Source organism: Miniopterus natalensis, chromosome 7, assembly GCF_054644295.1.
Source record: "Miniopterus natalensis isolate mMinNat1 chromosome 7, mMinNat1.hap1, whole genome shotgun sequence".
Classification (NCBI taxonomy): Eukaryota; Metazoa; Chordata; class Mammalia; order Chiroptera; family Miniopteridae; genus Miniopterus; species Miniopterus natalensis.
The window spans coordinates 72,574,323-72,593,613 of NC_142087.1; the positions used below are offsets into that span (position 1 = coordinate 72,574,323).

The 19,291-nt window shown below is 39.5% G+C and overlaps 1 protein-coding gene and 1 pseudogene across 1 annotated transcript; one reads left to right on the forward strand and one right to left on the reverse strand.

Annotated features, from left to right (window-relative positions):
- Positions 1-1,177: 1,177 nt before the first annotated feature.
- GINS1 (GINS complex subunit 1) lies at positions 1,178-16,406 on the reverse strand. Its single transcript, XM_016219069.2, has 7 exons — positions 16,200-16,406; positions 12,496-12,560; positions 8,486-8,584; positions 7,967-8,057; positions 5,672-5,788; positions 1,672-1,746; positions 1,178-1,456 (listed from the first exon to the last, which is right to left on the reverse strand). Exons 1-7 carry the CDS (start codon positions 16,272-16,274, stop codon positions 1,388-1,390), a joined length of 591 nt encoding a protein of 196 aa, XP_016074555.1. The 5' UTR covers positions 16,275-16,406; the 3' UTR covers positions 1,178-1,387.
- On the forward strand, positions 10,786-11,682 carry LOC107541886 (small ribosomal subunit protein uS5 pseudogene; annotated as a pseudogene).
- Positions 16,407-19,291: the final 2,885 nt, after the last annotated feature.

A 19,291-nucleotide genomic window follows, 5' to 3' on the forward strand; every position in this document is an offset into this window, starting at 1 on the left:
CCACAGTTCTGAATAGTTGATATAAATTGATAAAACCTTTAAAATTTTCAACTAGTATACATTCATTTCAAATAAGGGATATATTTTATTATTTTATTTGGGGAATTAAACACAAAAGGACATTGTATAATTTAGGTTCAGGAATGATGGAGAGCTGGCAACATGGTAATGGCCTTCATAGCTGTATATCCTCACAGCTGACTCACATGGACTTTCGGGTTTACCTGTGTGCATGGTTCCATGTGCTCTGAGAGTAAATATGAAGGAAAGTGACTGCAGACCCACAGTTAAAATGTCATCACCGATCTCATTCGCTAGGAGAATTTTCCTTATTGTTTATCAGCAGAAACTTACCTGAAAATTTGATCTGGCTACCAAAACTATGGAGAGAAATCATTTTCAATAATGAACATAATCTGCAAAGGGCAGCCTACTGACCTAAGTAGGTCTGTTATGAAAACATACAGATCCACATCTTAGGTAAAGCCTCTCTGACTAAATTTTGGCCAGAAACATTATCCTTATATAAAAACAAAACTGCATGTATAGTATGTACCAGATACCAGGCCTATCTAGTCTTTTACATATGAATGCCTCTTTCAGATTACTGGGCCGGTAATGGAGGGGATTAGTGGGGAAAGGCCACTGACCACCAGGCAGGACCACTCTGTCCCTCTCCCAACTCCTACCATTCATAGTTCATCAGATGACAGGAACTGCCCTCCCCTTAGCTGACCAACTGTTCATGTAACTTTTCTGTCTGTGTGAATCTGGGGGAAAACTGGACAGTTTCTTTTGTAGCCCCAATTTCTATTTCCCTTTTTCAAAGTGGTGATACTGGTGTTCACCCTACAAGCTCACAGACAGAAATGAGCCAGACCATCCACCACTGTTAGAAATGGGCAAAATCAGTGTCCTTACTTTTTCCTTCCCAAAGAGCCAGGAAGCTGTCATTAAACATTACATATACTGAAAACGTTTATAGCCCACCATCTCCACCTGCCCATGTCATCTGAAAACACATATTCCAGAAATTCAGCTCCCTGGCTTACATAATGCACATTACCAGAAACAACACAAGATGCACAGAGACCTACTTTCTCCCGCGACAGCCAACTGTAACTTATTAAAAATTCAAGTGTAATAAATATTTACTTTCATTAAGAACACACACACATTGTAACTGTAGGAATGTTATAATTATAGATGCAGATTATAAAAAAGAGGAGGAATCTTGTACAATAGAAAAACAAACGATTCTCAGTCAAGTATTCCTGGTTAAAAGTATCTGTAACCTTTAAAACCAGAGGGGCTGGGGTAAGGGAGGGTGGAGAAGGAAGTGTGTAAGTTTATGTGGATGGCTACAGCCTCGTACCACAGTATGAGGTTACCACAGGACGTGCTCCAGGACACCTTGTCTAATCAGCGGCTCACACTTCCACCGAGGTAGAAAGTGCTGAGTGGAACAGGTGGGGGAGAGAAAAAGAAATGATTGGAAAAGAGTTTTAAATCACATTTTACATCATTAAAAAGCAGCAACTGATTATATATTTTTCAAGTTCCAACAGTTATACTGTTAAAAGCTAAACTTGTAGTGTATCTGCTGTTTTCATCTACTGAAACTGATGGTATGTAACACTCTTACAAGATTTAAAGTATCTTAAGAAATACCTGGCTATTTTTTTTTAATAGGACCGAAGTGCCGTCATCAACTTCAAATTCTCCATAGTCCTTTAGACATCGTACCTGAAAAGAAAAACTGATGTTTTATCTAAATTATTTTTTAGATAATTATGTAATCACAAAGTAAGAAAGAATTTTATAAATACCCACAAAGTAAAAATATTAGGCTTTCTGTTGGTTTGTTTCTTCTCTGTGTACTTAGGCCTACTACTCCTACTGTGCTATTCTAGTGGTTCCAACTGTCCTGTTTTGAAGGAGAGGAAGAAGAACGGCAGAATCTTCAAATGTATGTGTACGCTGTGCTGACAGCAAGGAAACCCACGGAGCTGCAAGGGGAGAGACATCATTGCATTCTTTCCCCTCTGCAAATCCTGAACTATCAAGCAGTTGAAATATATATTTACAAAGAAAAGAGAATATTTTGGATCAATTCCAACCTGCCTCTTATAGATCCCTCCCATGAAATAGCTATCTGAGAATAGACCATAGATGAGTCTGCAAAACTTTTGTTTTAAAAAAATTTTTACCCCTTTAAACATATTATGAAAATTGAAAATAAATGCAAAAGTAGAAAGAAATACTGTATTATGAAACTCAATGTCCTATCAACTGGCTTCAACAATTATCAACATCTGGCCCTCACCCACTTCTAGATTTTGAAGCAAATCCTAGATATTTCATCTATATTTTAATACCTATTTCTACAAAATGAAATTTTGTATCTTTTTAAAAAATACAATCTCAATACCATTACTGTATCTTAGGAATTTTAAAATCATGAAATAGTTAGTATCCAAATGTCCCCATTTATCTCATAAGTCTTTTTAAAGTTGCCATGTTCAAATCAGAGTCCACAAAAGCTGTACATTACACGTTTCTGATATGCCTCTCTCTTATTTTTTTTTTTTAATATATCTTTATTGATTTCCGAGAGGGGAAAGGAAAGGGAGATAGATAGAAACATCAGTGATGAAAGAGTTATTGATCGAGCCCACAACCCGGGCATGTGCCCTGACCAGGAATCGAACCCCAATCGCCTGGATCCTAGGTCGACACTCAACCGCTGAGCCACGCCTGGCCGGGCTATGCCTCTCTCTTAACCTGTAGGGTTCCTTCCCTCTTTTCCCCGTCTGCTCGACAATTTGTTAAAGAAACTGAGCAGTTTGGTAGTTTCCCATAAACTAGATTTTTTGTGTGGTTTCCTGTGGGGTCATTTAACATGTTCCCCCCTCTATCCCTGATTTCCTATAAACTAGAAGTTAAGCCTAGAGGCTGGATCATACCGTGTCTGGTTTTCTGGCAAACAGTGTTATATATGTCTTCTTATAAGACCTCATGAAGCACAAAATGTCTGAGTCCCTTTTTGGATGTGTGGACCCTGAGAAGATTCATTTGATGTCCTTGAAAAGGAATTTATCTGCTGAGATGGACTCCTCACGATCAAAGGAGGGCCCAAATTTTATAAATATGGGGTGGGCAAAAGTAGGTTTACAGTTGTGAGTACATGAGTTTATTCTTGTATTATTATTTATAAATTTATTGTATTTTCCATACTAACAACTGTAAACCTACTTTTGCCCACCCCTGTAATAAGAGCCTAATGACCATTTGCTAACAGGGACTTCTCACATTCTCTGTATGCCAGGAAGAACCTCAGACTGAACTCTCCCCTTTATGCACTGTACCACACTAGTTTATGCAATCTGAGTCAACCACTGCAGGGATGCCTTGGTTTCATCTTTTGAGCAATGGGCTGAGAGACCTGCTCTGTCCAATTAGAACTCTGTTACTTATAACCTTATTTGCATCTATACTGACCAATCAGAATTGCATGATTTGGACGAAGCAGAACTGTACAATTTGGAAACCTCATTTACATGAAGTGGACCAAAATGGGCCCTATGGGCAGGAAAATTCCCCATAAAAGATGACCTCTCTGCATTGGCTGGTTTGTGGCTTAGTCGGTTGGAGCATCGTCCAGTACACTGAAAGGTCTCAGCTTTGATTCTCGGTCAGGGCACATGCCCAGGTTTCACGCCCAATCTCCAGTTGGGTTGTGTATGGGAGGCAACCTGTTGATGTTTCTCTCTCACACTGATGCTTCTGTTTCTCCCTCTCCCTTCCTCTCTCTCTCAAAAAAAAAAAAATCTTAAAAAACGATGACCTCTCCTTTGTCTCAGTGGAGCAACCCTTTGTTTCTGCCAGAGGCTGCCTCTCCCTGGTCTGCAAACTATTACCTGAATAAAGTCTCTCCTTGTCTTTCCAGTGCCTTCTGAATTTGTTTACAGGTAAGATTAATCAGTGGGTCCAGGTGTTATCCACACCCATCTATATCTATCCTTTATTAAGGTCTCTGTTAATTTTTACCTAAGGTTTTAGTAGCTATTTGCCCCCATGTATTAGGGTTACAAAGTGTTATTAGTTATTTTATTCTTGCTGCATTTATTAGTGGAAATTCTTCTATGAAGAAATTTTCCTTGTAAATCTGGCTACCCTGAGGTAGATTTTGTACAGCAAAGGGAGATGGATGCTTGATTCCATTATTTCATTTATTGCTTTTCAAAATGAGTTGCATCCCTCATATTCTCCAAGAGGACCCAAAGAGGTTTTATTTTTTAATTGTCGTAATTGTTTGGTGTCATTTCGTATCCATATTTCTAACATAACTGATGTGACTCAATTCGATGCAGTTACCATTCACTTTGATGCTCAAGTGCCCCTTCTTTGGCAACTGGGAACGCCTTCAAATCCGTTTCCAAAACTTTTGAGCACTCACATAGTACTCAATACTTTCCTTGCTTTCTAGAAAGACAAGATGCTCCATGCTCAGCTGGTACATGTTTTATTTAAGACCAAGAAACAGCCTTTTTACCCCCCAAGGAGTCCTGGTTTTCTTTAGTGGGAAACAGCATTTAGACTCCAGAATTTGAATGCTCATGGCTACTGGGTTGTTTGTTGTTTCTAGGCATTTTCAGTGAACAGAGCTAAAAAATACTTAAAAAAAAAAAAAAAAAAAGAGATGGCCCTGGCTGGTGTAGCTCAGTTGGAGCGCCATCCCATACACCAAAAGGTGGCGGGTTCAATTCTTGGGCACATACCCAGGTTGTGGGTTTGATCCTTGGTCAGGGAGGCAACCGATCAATGTTTCTCTCTCTCCCCTCTTCCTCTCTCTAAAATCAATTAAAAATAAACAAATAATTTTAGAAAGAGATGATTCAACCTGATTCCATGCTGATATTTCACACCTGAATTTGGGAATATAGAATTTTCACTTTTTCATTTCAATATTCGAATCTCTTTTCTCTTACTTTGAAAACCTGGTTCCTAGTGCCATACTTTTATGCTCTATTCTTCAATATATAAACTGTTTCAAAGTAGCAGCACGTTATTACTAAGAATATGACTACAAACAATTGGCTAAGGTATGTTTCAATTCTTTTCATCCTTAGAACATACCCACTAGGAATATATAATCAATTTATGTATTTTGAAGTAATTTAAAATAATTACAGTTTGAATAACCCACCAAGTTAAAACACAGGTTCATTTGTTTCATGTTGCTTTCAACATTTGTGGGTTGGTTTTCCACTTTGATTTAAAAATATATAAAATGTTTACATGGTTCCAAAGTCAAAACTATTAAAACAGGTCTATTCAGAAAATTTTAGCTTTTCTATCCTAGTCCCATCACCCACCTATAAGTAACATTTTTGGTTTTGATTTATTTTTCCCTTTCCTTTTTATTTTATTTTTTTTAATTTTTTTCCTCACTCAAGGATATTTTTTCCATTGCTTTTCAGAGAGAGTGGAAGGGGGAGAGAGAGACATCAACTGGTTGCCTCGAGAACGCTCTAACCACTGAACCAAACTGGGCCAGGGCTCCCTTTCCTTTTTAATATAAGCTAATATATATTCATATACCCCTTAGACAAAAGGCAGCACAATCTATGTATTAAATAAAACTCCATTTTTTAAGAGTTATACTTACTTCAATATATAGGCTTTTGGGAGGTTTCATATCCTGTGTAATATCTAAACCTTCATCTCCTCCCAATGACCTCATATAAGTAGCAAGAGACTTTTTATAATGATTGAACCATTCCATCTGCAAACATAAAGATGCATTTGACAAAGTTTTAAAACAAACTTGCAGAAATTATATACTCATCTTTTCAAAAACAGCATATATACCCACATGGATCACTGCTATGACCATTCATTCATTTAAAATATAGTATAGGCATAGCTCATTTTATTGCACTTCACAGACATTGTATTTTTTATAAATTAAACATCTGTGGCAGCCCTGCATGGAGCACGTCTATTGGTGCCATTTTCCAACCGCATCTTCTCACACTGTATCTGTGTCACATTTTGGTAATTCTCACAGCATTTCAAACTTTTTCATTATTATTATATTCATTATGTTGATCTATGATCAGTGATCTTTGCTATTATTGTAATTGTTTTGGGGTGCCATAAACCATGTCCATTAAGGACAGCAAACTTAACCACTAAGTGTTCTGACTGCTCCACCAACCTGCTGTCCCCCGTCTCCCTCTCCTCAGGCCTCCCTATTCTGAGACACAACAATATTTAAATTAGGCCAATTAATAACCCTAAGTTATGGTCTCTTAAGTGTTCAAGTGAAAAAGGAGCATATCCCTCGCTTTAAATCAAAGAGTAAAAATGATTAGGCTCAGTAAGGAGGGCATGTGAAAAGCTGAGACAGGCTGAAAGCTAGGCCCCTTGTGCCAGTTAGCTAAGCTATGAATGCAAAGGAGAAGTTCCCATAAGACTCAGCTGATTTCTCAACAGAAACTTGGCAGGCCAGAAGAGACTGGCAAGAAATATTCAAAGTGATATAAAGTAAGGAACTACAATATTACTATACCTGGCCAAGGTATCATTTAGAATCAAAGGACACAGAATTGAAGCTTCCCAGACCAAAAAAAACTAAAGGAATTCACCACCACCAAACCAGTATTATGTGAAATATTTAAAGGGCGTTATTTAAGAAGGAAAAAAAGACTAAAAATATGAAGACTAAAATGGCAATACATACATATCCTTGAACAAATGAATCTAAAAAAGCAAAATAAATAAGCAGAACAGAAACAGACTCAGAGAAAGAGAATATTTTGATGGTTGGCCAAAGGGAGGCTGGGGGGTTTGGTGAAAAAGGTGAAGGGATTAAGAAGTACAAATTGTTAGTTACAGAATAGTCACAGGAATGTAAAGTACAGCAAAGGGGATACAGTCAATAATCTAATAACAATGAATGGTGTCAGATGGGTACGAAATATATCAGGATGAACACTAGTACGTTATATGATGTCTAATCACTGGGGTACACACTTGAAACTAACATAATACTGTATGTCAAGTGTAACTAATTGAAAAATGAAAAATGATTTAAAAATATAATTTCCAAAATCCTTACAGCTTGGACTAATACTAAATTAATGTATGGATAAGCTTTGGCTATCTGAAATCTTTGGCTAGCTAGACACTTTCTAAGAGATTAAAAATTTGAAGCGAGAAATTACAAAAGCTATGCAAAATAAGTAGTACATATTTGATCTTTGTAAAGCTCCAATTATGATAAATATGCACTACATTCATAGTTTTATATAAATGACAGTTAATACATAATAAAGACTAAAATTTAAGCTTTAAAATTTTCATCTCGTTTATATGCATTTGTGTATGTTTAAACTTACATATAAAGTTATACTAGAATTGTGAAACTGAAAACCTTATGAATAATAAAGAGAAAAAACTAACACCTCAGGGGAAAATGGTCTTTGAATATTCAGTCTACTCTTTAAAAATGCAAAGAAAAAAATATTTTCTTCTTCGTTGGTGGCTTTTACAGAGAACAGACCTTTCTTATCTCATAGAGAGGCTCCTAAATCTTTGTGGTTTTGTGTTGATTTTTTGATTCACTTTTTGACTAAAATATCTTATTTCTGAAAAAGTTATAATATTCATTGTTACTTCTGCGATTAATTTAAATGTTATTTCTGATTATCTGTATAACTACAACTTTAATCATTTTTTGTCTTTAGACACTTATGACTTATGTTTATATACTAATGCTACAAAATATTTCTTTGATAATTATTTTTGTCATTGATTTCCCAAATCTAGACTCCAAATATTACATAATTAAAATGTTAAACAAAAAACAAAAAGAAATACTAATAAATACTATTATAGAGCAATGCCAGAACCTCAGCATTTTCCAACTTCATAAATTTAAATAACAGTGCTAACTTACTTCTTCAGCAGACATGTGAAATCGTAAAACATTTGGCAGAACACTGCCATATTCCCACCTGAGTGCTCTAATTCGAAGCAATCGGTCATACCTAGGACAGTAAGAAGGTATTAGATGACTTAACAAAAGGCTTATCAGAGTTGTTTTGATCAGGAGACTCAAGACTCACACTAACCTAAAAGTACTATGTGGACTTTATTTGGCTCCTGAGATGAATAAACCAACTGTAAGAAGTCATCTCTGGGACAATGCAGAAAATATGAATATGGATTGACAAAATGTTAAAAAATTGTTAAACGTGTATGATGGCTCCATGGGGGTTCATAACATTATTCTCCCTACTTTTATGAATATTGCCAATTTTTCATAATAAGTTTTAAAATGGAGAAAAAGAATTTAGAATGTTTATAAGGAGAGAAACAAATCTAAGAATTTGTTTTCCATTTGAAATGTTAAATAGGAAATCACGTGGGAAATGCTCCATTATTCTCTAGCATCAAGAAAAACGGAAAGGCTTACAAGTACGCTACAGTGCAGCGTCGGTTTCTTAGCAAAGAACAGTGTCGAAACTTGATGGTTGGTATCAAATCACTCCGTCCACCTGACTTCGCTTCATTCCTAGCAACATTTAAATAGGAAAAGAACAAATATGTCTATTTCAGTATAAATAAAATTTTCAAAGCCAACTAACAACTGACATGCTTTTTATTATTATTAGCAGTTAACCTAAGCAGTACCTGCCTCTACGTCAGAGCTTTTGTTAGTACATTAAAAGATAAAAAAGCCAAAAGCCAAATAATTTGATAAGATCATACTATCAGCATTTAACCATTTAGTACTTTGCACTTTTGTACACTGATTAATCTCCATTATTTCCAAAAGACAAACACTGGAATTCCTTTATCTTGCTAGGATAAGAGACAAATCTAACGTCATGGTTCATAAGATTATGATCCTATATTATGTTTTTATTATATGTAGTACTCCTTGTTCTAATAAAGTGAACGCAATGGGAGTCAAAATGGTCCTTCACCCATCCAACAAATATCTGTTGATCTTCAACTATGTGCATGTACTACACGTCAATGTTCTTCACACAGAGAGAAAGAAAATTTTGGTTCTACCCTACAAAATGTACATCTCCTTAGATATTAGACAAGTACAACATTTTAAAACCAGACGTACAATTGTTTAATGGGTATAGAATTTCAGTATTATAAGATAAAAGAGTTATGAAGACGGATGGTGGTGACAGTTGCACAACATTATCAATGTATTTAATATTTTTGAACTGTACATTTAAAAATGGTTAAGATGACAAATTTTGTTATGTATATTTTACCACAATTTAAAAAATTGGAAACAAAACAAAGCCAGATGCACAGAAAGAATAAGAATTGACTTTGGAGTTTTAAAAGGAACCAGATGAATATAAAAAAAGATTCCTTCATGCACTGTATGCTGCAGGCCCTAAAAACAGGCAAAATATATGTGCCACCTAATCATGTCTTCTAGATCCGTTCTACACACTTCTGCTACTCTGTGAAAATCAGATTTATTCTCCACATTGTTTATAATGTGCTCTGGATTATAAAGTAATAGTACAAGTAAAATACACTTAACGTCAGAGTACTTTATGGAGTACATAAGGACTTGCTAAAAAATTCACATTCACATGAGTAAGTTAAAAGAATCAGATTCCTTTTGCAGGCCATGCATGGCTCAGTGGTTGAGCATCCACCTAAGATCCAGGAGATCGTGGTTCGACTCCCATTCAGGGAGCATGCCTGGGTCGCAGGCTCGATCCCCAGTCAGGGGTGTGCAGAAAGCAGCTGATCAATGACGACCCTCTAATCGTTGGTGTTTCTCTCTCTCTCTCTCTCTCTCCTTTCCTCGCTCTGAAATCAATAAAGATATGTTAAAAAAAAAAAAAGATTCCCTTTGACAAATAATTTTAACCAGAAACTGGTAATAGTGATTGTCCCCCTAGAAAGAAGCTAGGAGGACAGGGAACAGAATTTTGGATTATGAATTTGCAAATGGTACAAATACAGGGAATACGGGAAAATCATTCCCTTACTGGACTAAGGTCTGTTAGGCCACCTCCCAAACGTGTCTTTAACCTGTTCACTTAGACGTAGTTTGAGTCACCTCCCCTGTCACCTGGATGACCAGCATGCTCTCCCTCTCCTCTCAGCTCCCCCATCCACTGTCCACACAACAGCCAGTGTGATCTTTTAAAACACAAACATGCTACCACCTGCTCCACACATTGTCTTACTTGATGTCATGCTTTGCCTGCTTACTAACTTTCAGCCACACTGGCCTACTTTAAGTATGTTTCCTGAGCATCTCACCCTTTCATGAGTCGGGGACTTTGCATATGCTGTTCCCTCCACCTGGAATGCTCTCTGCCCACAATTACTACACCTCACTAAAAATCTGCTTCTCCTTCAGGCCTCAGCTGAAATGTCTCTTCCTTGGAGAGAAATTCCCTGATTCCTCAATCTGATTATATCTTCATTCTTCTCTCTCCTAGCACTGTTGTGTTCCTTCAAAGCATGTATTACAATTTGGCCTGTCTTCGGCATTAGACTATGAGGGCCATAGTGACAGAAATCTTGACTACTGTATTTACAATTGAAATACCAGAGCAATTTATCAGCACAAAATTGTTTAGTACATATTTGAATGAATGAATGGCTCAGGAACTTGAGTTTAGGACTTTACACTTACTGCAAATCTGTTGTGATTTAGTTCTTCATTCCAGCTATAAAAATTTCTTTATATCCATCTTTAAACACTGTAGCTGAGCTTCTTTCCCGAGGAAACACCAAATGGCAGATAACGGCGGTGCTGCAGCAGGGCCAGGAGGCCCCGGGGGCCCTGGAATCAGAGGCCATGGTGGCTTCCATGGAGGATTTGGCAGCAGCATCTGCGGCCAAGGTTGCAGCCGGGGCCAGGGCCGGGGCTGAGGCCACCGAGCTCACAGAGGCAAGGCCAAGGATAAGGAGTGGATCCCTGTCACCAAGCTGGGCCTCTTGGTTAAGGACATGAAAATCAAGTCCCTGGAGGACATTTATCTCTTCTCCTTGCCCATCAAGGAATCTGAGATCATTGACTTTCTTGGGGGCATCCCTCAAGGATGATGTTTTGAAGATTATGCCCATGTAAAAGCAGACACCAGCTGGCCAGAGGACTCAGTTCAAGGCATTTGTCCCCTTTGGGGACTACAATGGACATGTTGGTCTGGGGATTAAGTGCTCAAAGGAAGTAGCCACTGCCATTGTGGGACCATCATCCTGGACAAGCTCTCTATTGTCCCTGTGCAGCGAGGCTACTGGGGGAATAAGATTGGCAAGCCCCACATCATCCCTTGCAAGGTGACTGGCCACTGTGGCTCTGTACTGGTGCGCCTCATTCCTGCCCCCAGGGGCACTGGCATCCTCACAGCCCCCGATCCCAAGAAGCTGCTGCTGATGGCCCGTATCCATGACTGCTATACTTTGGCCAGGGGCTGCACTGCTATCCTGGGCAACTTTGCCAAGGCCACTTCTGATGCCATCTCTAAGACCTAAAGCTATCTCACCCCAGATCTCTGGGAAAAGACTGTTTTCACCAAGTCTCCCTATCAGGAATTCACTGACCAGCTTGTAAAGACCCACACCAGAGTTTCTGTGCAAAGGACCCAGGCTCCAGCTGTGGCCACCACGTAATTTCATATCAGAAAAATAAAGTGAATTAAGCACCCCCCCCCCCCAAAAAAAACACTGTAGCTGAAAATGTTCCTATTGTTCTGTAGGCTCCACCAATTTATTAGCATGCTACTGATTTGTATATCCAAGTAACTGATAAAAAATTGTACCTAGCAAGGCCAAAGATGAAACCTAATATCACAAATAACTTCTCTCTAGGTTGAGATCTGAATACCTCACCTATGATCTATAAGTTGGTGTCTTTACAACTCTTTTGTGTCTTACTCTTCACCAAATCACAGGGACCTAATGAAGTTTGTTACAGAGTCCAAATACTTAGCTCTAAATATTCTATAATCTAGAGCCCTCTTACCTCCCGCCTGCAGTCTTCTATAGCACTTGTTCTCAGTGAACTTCACTCAAACTACTGGAAATCACTACTGCTTCAGCTAAGTTTACAAATTGCCCATTCTCTCATCAATGCACTAAGGTATCTATAAATGAAAACAAGCAGTGGAAACTATACATTTCACTTTGTTAGGGTTTTTATTTGGTCATGTCTCAACTCTTTTAGGTCTACCTTAAAATCTTTCAAGTTGTATCAGTCAAATAATAAACATGTATTGAGCATCTACCATATGCCAAGCACTACCTGAATCCCCATAGATATAGCCATGATCAACACAAATCCCTTTAGTCCCGTATACCTAGGGTATAATCAGACTCACGGAGAATTAAAAAGAAAATTCACATCTAAAAACTGATGTAAGATTATCTGATTTCAATGTCACATTTCTTAATTTGTTTTAAATTATGAATTTTATCAAAACTTACACATCAGACTGGTTTTGTTCATATAAAGCTTTCATCTCCTCCAGAACTTGCCTGAGTCCATCCTCCTAGAAGATACAAAAAGATATTGATCCGCATGCATTAATTACCCCAATTCTGTAGCAATATTCTATTTATACTATGTTTATCTCTGATTTACATATCTTATCAAAGAGCAATAGCCCTTTCATGCCTACTATGATGGCTATAAAAATAAGTGTTGGTGAGGATGGGGAGAAATGAGAAACCTCTGGAAAACAGTCTAATGGTTCCTTAAACAGATAAACATATTACATTATCCAGCAATTCCACTCGTAGGAATATATTCAAGAGAATTAAAAACATATGTTCTGCGCACCAGTGTGGCTCAGTGGTTGAGTGTAGACCCATGAACCAGGAGGTCAGGGTTCAATTCCCAGGCAGGGCAGATGCCCAGGTTGCAGGGTCCATCCCCAGTGAGGGGTGTGCAGGAGGCAGCCGACCAAAGACTCTCTCATCACTGATGTTTCTCTCTCTCCCTTCCTTTCTCTGAAATCAATAAAAACATACTTAAAAAGAGTAAGTGACCCATCTACAGGGTATCCCAAAAAAATGTATACACATTACAAAGGCAGTATATTAAAATACATTTCATTTTCAAAATGTAATAGAATCTAGAGCTATCAGCTGTTAAAGTGTGTATGTATGTTTTTGTGACACCCTATACTTTGCCATTCTACTGTTGGGGCCAAAATATATGCATTAGCAAAAATGCTTTGGCACTACTGGTAAAATTACAAATCAACTATTTAACTCTGCTCAAATATAGAAAAAGATGTAATTCTTGATGAAAAATGTAATACTTCTACCTTCCCCTTCATCAGCTGGTTAAAAAGAGATCATGAAAAAGTCTGATTTATTAGAATTCAGTTAAGTATACTTTCAATCAGTAAATATTATTTTAAGGAATAGTCAAAACTCTTGTACAATAGATCTATAGGTATACAAAAGACAACTGTAAAATAATTTTGTAAAAATACACAAGCCTTCAGATTAGATATATAATGGGAACTGAATCAGTTTTGTGCCCCCACCTCAGGCTATAAGCCCCTAGGAGCCCAAGATAATTTCCCTAAATACTCAAACTATTTCCAGTTCTGTATATAGAAAGTGGGTAATCAGCCCTGACCACTGTGGCTCAGTTGGTTGGAGCACTGTCCTGTACACCAAAAGGTGGTGGGTTTGATTCCCAGTCAGGGTACATACCCAGGTTGCAGGCTGGATCTCCAGTCGTGTGGAAAGCAACCAATCTATATTTCTCTCATATTGATCTTTCTTTTACTTTCTCTCTCTTTCTATCTTTGTCCCTCCCTTCCTAAGATCAATCAAAAAAAATTAATAGCCCTGACTGGTGTGGCTCAGTTGGTTGAGTATCATCGCATGCACCAAAAGGTGGCCTGGTTCGATTCATCAGGGCACATGTCTAGGTTAGGGGGGGTGTAGGAGGCAGGCAATCAACATTTCTCTCACATCAATGTTTCTCTTCCTGTCTCTCTAAAATCAATAAAAAATATTTAATAAGTAAGTAAATAAATAAAAAGAAAGTGGGTAATCATTTCAATTTGCTAAACATAGCACCTAACCATGAAGGATGCTGGAATGAACAAGACACAGTCTCTGCTCTAAATCCACTATCATCTCACTTAAAAGAATGATTCTTGAAAGTCATGGGCCCTCAGATCAATCAGACCAATTTTCAGTCTGCCTCTGCTTAGCTGTGTCACAAGTGACCAGCTTCAGCAGGCTGAGCATTCCAGGCTGCTGAGTAACCTGAAAAAGGTGGGTTTGTCAGTGGAAGGCATGAATCCTTCAAAAGGTGCAAAAGGTTCTCCACCAAACTAAGACACAGAAGAGAATGATTTTACAACTTCTAAGTCCCGCTCCCCCAAAGTAGTAAAGCAACACTTATTTGCACACCTTTGCAATCCACCATCTCTACTGAACTTCCCACTATTGTCTCCTAACTTTTTTAAGGAGGTCAATGTCCTGAAGTGACATCTAGAAAACCTTTGTTCAAAGTGAGGCTCTGCCTCCAATATGCTGTAAGTTCAGACAATTCCCTTAACTTGATCCAGAATTTCTCTTGGTGGTTACATCTGTAAAATGACCTAATTTTCAGAGTAGATGATCTTTAAAGTTCAAAACAAAACTCACCTTCTCCAAAACACTCTTCCCCCTGAACTACATTGTTTAATCAGCTACCAGAGGGAGAAGCCTTTTGAGATCCTGATTCCTCCCCCTCATTTGTTAACTATCCCATCTCCACCCATTCTAATAGCTACAAGTCTTGTTTATCTCAAGTCACTAAAACCCAACTACTGATTTCAGGGCCCACTGACTGGACAGTTTGAACCATACAGATCTCTCACCTTATCCATTATAACCACCCATAACCATCTCTCTGCCTCCATTCTTTTTTATGTCCAATCCATTCCCCATAGTGCTGCCACAGATATCCTCAAAATCCCCAAATTACCCAATCACTCCCCTATCTAAAATCCTTCAGCGGCGTCCAAATGCCGTGAGTGAATACCAAACTTTCTTAGACCTAGAATCCACCTTTGTAGCCTCCGCACACACTGTCAGTCACCCTTCCTATGTGACCACTTGTCTCTGCTGTCTGCTACCTCCTTTGGCTGGGGATTCCTCACACCCTTCTCAGAGTGATCTCATCCTAGGCATGGCTCAAAAGCCTCCTCCACCCCAGCTCACACTGGAGTTTCTCCTTCGTGTTCCTCTTCCACACCTTTTTTAATATAACTTGACAAGTTGCATTCTATGACCTGTTTCATGCCCCTCTCCCAGCAGAACGAGTCCTGGCATCCACACAGTGGCTGCCTTAAGACAGAAAATGTAGTCCTGTATAGAATTTAGAGTGCAGGTCTGAAGCCAGACTGCGAGGGTTCAAATCCTTAGCTTTACTTCTGTCACCACTGGCAGGTAATCTCAAATCTCCACATAGCTGGAAAGAATGGAAAACAAGTTTAAACCTCATAGGATTATTATGAGGACAAGAGATAATGTAGGTCAAGTGTTTTGCACCCTTCCTGGGGTAGTAGCAAGAAAAAATTAAAAAAAAGAAAAAATCGTAACAATTAGTAGCAGCAGCAGTGGTAAAAAGATTGACTCAGTCATTACGGTGTCAATCCTTGTTCAGAGAACCTGACCTATGCCATCTCACTGAGCCCTCTCTATACCAAGAATTGAGTACCATTATCATCATCGTCCCCATTTTTGCAGAAGAGAAAACTGAGCACACAGAAAGTTTGAGCAACTGACCCAAAGTCACACGACAGAGCCAGAATCTCAGCCGGACTCGAGGCCTAGCTTTTGCCTGCGTGCACAACAAATGCTAGATTATTAGGCCACCAATAAATGTTTGGTTAAGCAAAGGAACAGTAACCCACTTAAGAGATGAAAAAACACTAAAGAAAATATGCTCGTACAAAGAAATGCACCAAATTTCTGCGTGACATAAGCACGAAAGCTTTCGCTTTGCTCCTATACTCTAGCCATGCTGCAAAATTTTTGAGCCGGGCTTCGGAGTTCACCCGATGACAAAGTAAACCCTGCAGGGGAGGCTGAAGGGAAAATCGGGAGGGCGCCGCTACGCCCTGCCCTCAGGCCGGACCCGACGCGGCCATCCCGCCCACCCCGTCCCCCCTCACGTTGAAGGCCAGCAGCTGCCCTTCCGGCGCGCGGTGCAGCTCGCGGACCAGCTCCATGGCCCTATCGCAGAACATGGCGCAGGCGTCCCAGTCCCGTGGCCTCGTCAACTGCCCGCTCTTACGCCAAACCACCGTCGGCCGGCTCACAGCCGCAATTCGGGGCTCCTGTAATTCCGGGACCCACAGATCCCGATCCTGGCCTGCGACTCTGCTCTTCGCTTTGGCGCCAAACACGCACAGCCAATAGGAACGGGCTGCTGGGCCTCCTGGCCTACGGCGGCGGTAAAAGGACATTTTCCTCCACTGCGCAGGCGCATTACAAAAAGCGTGGGGCGGGCGTCCTTCCCCGGCAACTAGGGGAGAGTGGGCGGGCCTCCGCCCCAGCGGGCAATCTGGGCCGATTCGTTTTCGAATTCCCAGGCAGCTAAGGAAGAAACTTTAAGGGCAGCACAGCTCCACGTACATGCACGTTCGTCAGCTTCCTTTCCATTTGATTCATTCGTTTTCCTTTAGTTTCAGAGAGGTGCGCACTTTGAGGTTAAGAAGGCAGACTCAGAAACTTGGTGTGCATTAATGTCATGATGCAGCGTCGTTTGTTTAGTTTTGCAGCGTGCGTGTTTTGCTTCACAGAGAAGGGAAACCACTTTTATTGGGCCTCTCCTCTGTGGTAGGGGCTATGATATATATTTCATTTAGTTCTCAGGATTAAGCAGCCCTAAGATGGTTTTTTTTAAGACTCTTGGTAATGATTAGGGAACAGAAATTAGATAACTAGCCTAAGGTCACATAGGCCCTATATTTAAGCTTTCACCTCCACAGTATTACCTTTGGTGTTAAAGCAGTCATTTAAAAACATCTGTAAAATGGTTCTAGTCACAAGGGGTACAGAGAGGGAAACATACCATAGATTAACATCAATTCACGTAGTGATGTTCTTGTTTACACGATTATGGGAATTTTCATAACCACATAGAATCAAAGGTAAGAATTACTGCTATAAAAAATTCTTTTTTTGGCTTTTTTTTTTTCTTGTTAACCCTTTTCATTTCACCCAGTTCTATTATTATTATTATTTTAAATATATCTTTATTGATTTCAGAGAGAGGAAAGGAGAGGGAGAAAGAGAGATAGAAACATCAATGATGAGAGTCACTGATCGAGCCCGCAACCCGGGGCATGTGCCCTGATCGGGAATCGAATCCCGATCACCTGGATCCCAGTTCGACGCTCAACCGCTGAGCCACGCCCGGCCGGGCCTGGCTATTTTTTTTTAAAGCAATATTTTTTAAAGAGCAATATTACTTAAATTCATTGTAGCTATCCTGAGAAACTACGTTCCTCTTTTGCAAATAAATGTACAGTGGATGTGTGATCTGAAAAGTGAGCCTCCTTACACTGAACGCCATTTCCTTTTCAGCTCTACAGTAAGGGATAATTTGACTGTTTTTAGTAAATACACAGTTCTATAGTGGACCATGCTACAGGATTGTGATCCAAAGATCAATAGTATCCACAGCTTTCCTTTGCCATAAACCTTTTTAATTTTGAACCTCAGGCCTGAGATTCACGCTTCCTTACCTGTACATACGGTGGGAACAATATTATCCACTTCTGAGGGGCTGTGATGATTCTTTACTCCATCAAATATTTATGAAGTATCTACTATGTACTAGACATTGTTCTAGACACCGAAGATAAAGCAATGAACAAAGTCTTTGCTTTCAGCCTACGTTCTAGTGTGGGAAAACAGCAATACACAAATACAAATACGTTGATAAACATGTTAGTGAAAAGCTTTTTAAAAAAAGAAAAAGCTTAAAAATAAGCCAAGGAAGGCAAACAGTGATGGTGAGAGGGCTTGAAGGTTCTGAGTTAGTGTTCAGAGAAGGTACAGACCTGAAGTGGGGAGGTAGTAAGCCATTGGGAGGGCAGAAAATTCCAGGCAGCAAGAATGCAGTGCAAAGGCCCTGAGGAGAGTTGGGTTGTGGCTGGCACACATGCCACTCACACCCCTCCTTGGGGCTTCTGTATCAGCAGGGAAGCAGTGATACTGGAACAGAGTGAGCAACAGAGACACTGGTGGCTGAGACCAGATCCAGGGCTAGAGGCCCTTTCATAAGTGTTTGGTTTTATTTTCAGTGAGATAGGGAGCCATTTAAGTGTTTTGAGCGAATAAGTGACAGGACTGGACCTAGGTTTTTAAAAAGACGTTTGTGGCAGCTGAGTTAAATAGACAGAAGTGGGGCAAAGGTGGAGGCAGACCACTTAGGCTATTAAAATAATCCAAGTGAGAGATGATGGCAGCTTGGTCCAGGTGGTGAGAAGTGGGTGGATCCCAGACAGATTTTGAAGGGAGATCTGACAAGGTTTGGTGATAGACCTGCTTTGGCAAAAGAAGAGAGTTGTCAAGGATGACCCCAAGGTTTAACCTGAGGAACTGCAATGAGGGCCTTGCCATCCCCACCTGAGGTGGGGAAGCTTGTGGACGGAGCTGGGGGTGGGAGAAGGGTTGGGATCTCAGCTTTGAACATAATTTTAGGTGCCTGTAGGTTACAGACAAGAAATACAAATGTAGGTGTCACCAATGTGGGTTGGTATTTAAAGCCTGGATAAGACAGCTCAGAAAGTGAGTGTGGACCAAGAGTTGAGGACTGTATGAGCAAGGCCTAGGACCAGCAAGGACACAATCCCCCTTACTCTCTTCTCTCCAAACCTACCTTCCTAGTTTTGTTTTTATCATTAAAAAGGGTTCAATGAGTATTAAAGTAAAAGAAATGATTTACAGTTTAGTTGCCGGATTCCCAATCTCCAGTATGTGTTGAAACATCACTTTAAAGACTTCACCATTTAAGTTCCAAAAGTATGTTTGGACAGATATGAATGTTGGTTGTGGTATTTGGTAATACGGCCATTGAAATTGTTTTGCAATTTCTAAACATCACTACAAAGCTAATAGGAGCTACTGAATTTCTTAAGGCATTTCTAATTGATTTTTTTTTTACTACTTGATCTTGAATTATCAATTGCCAACAGTTTTCACTGACACAAATGCTGAAATTCCAAAAGTTACTTTGAAGTAAGCAAATCCCTTG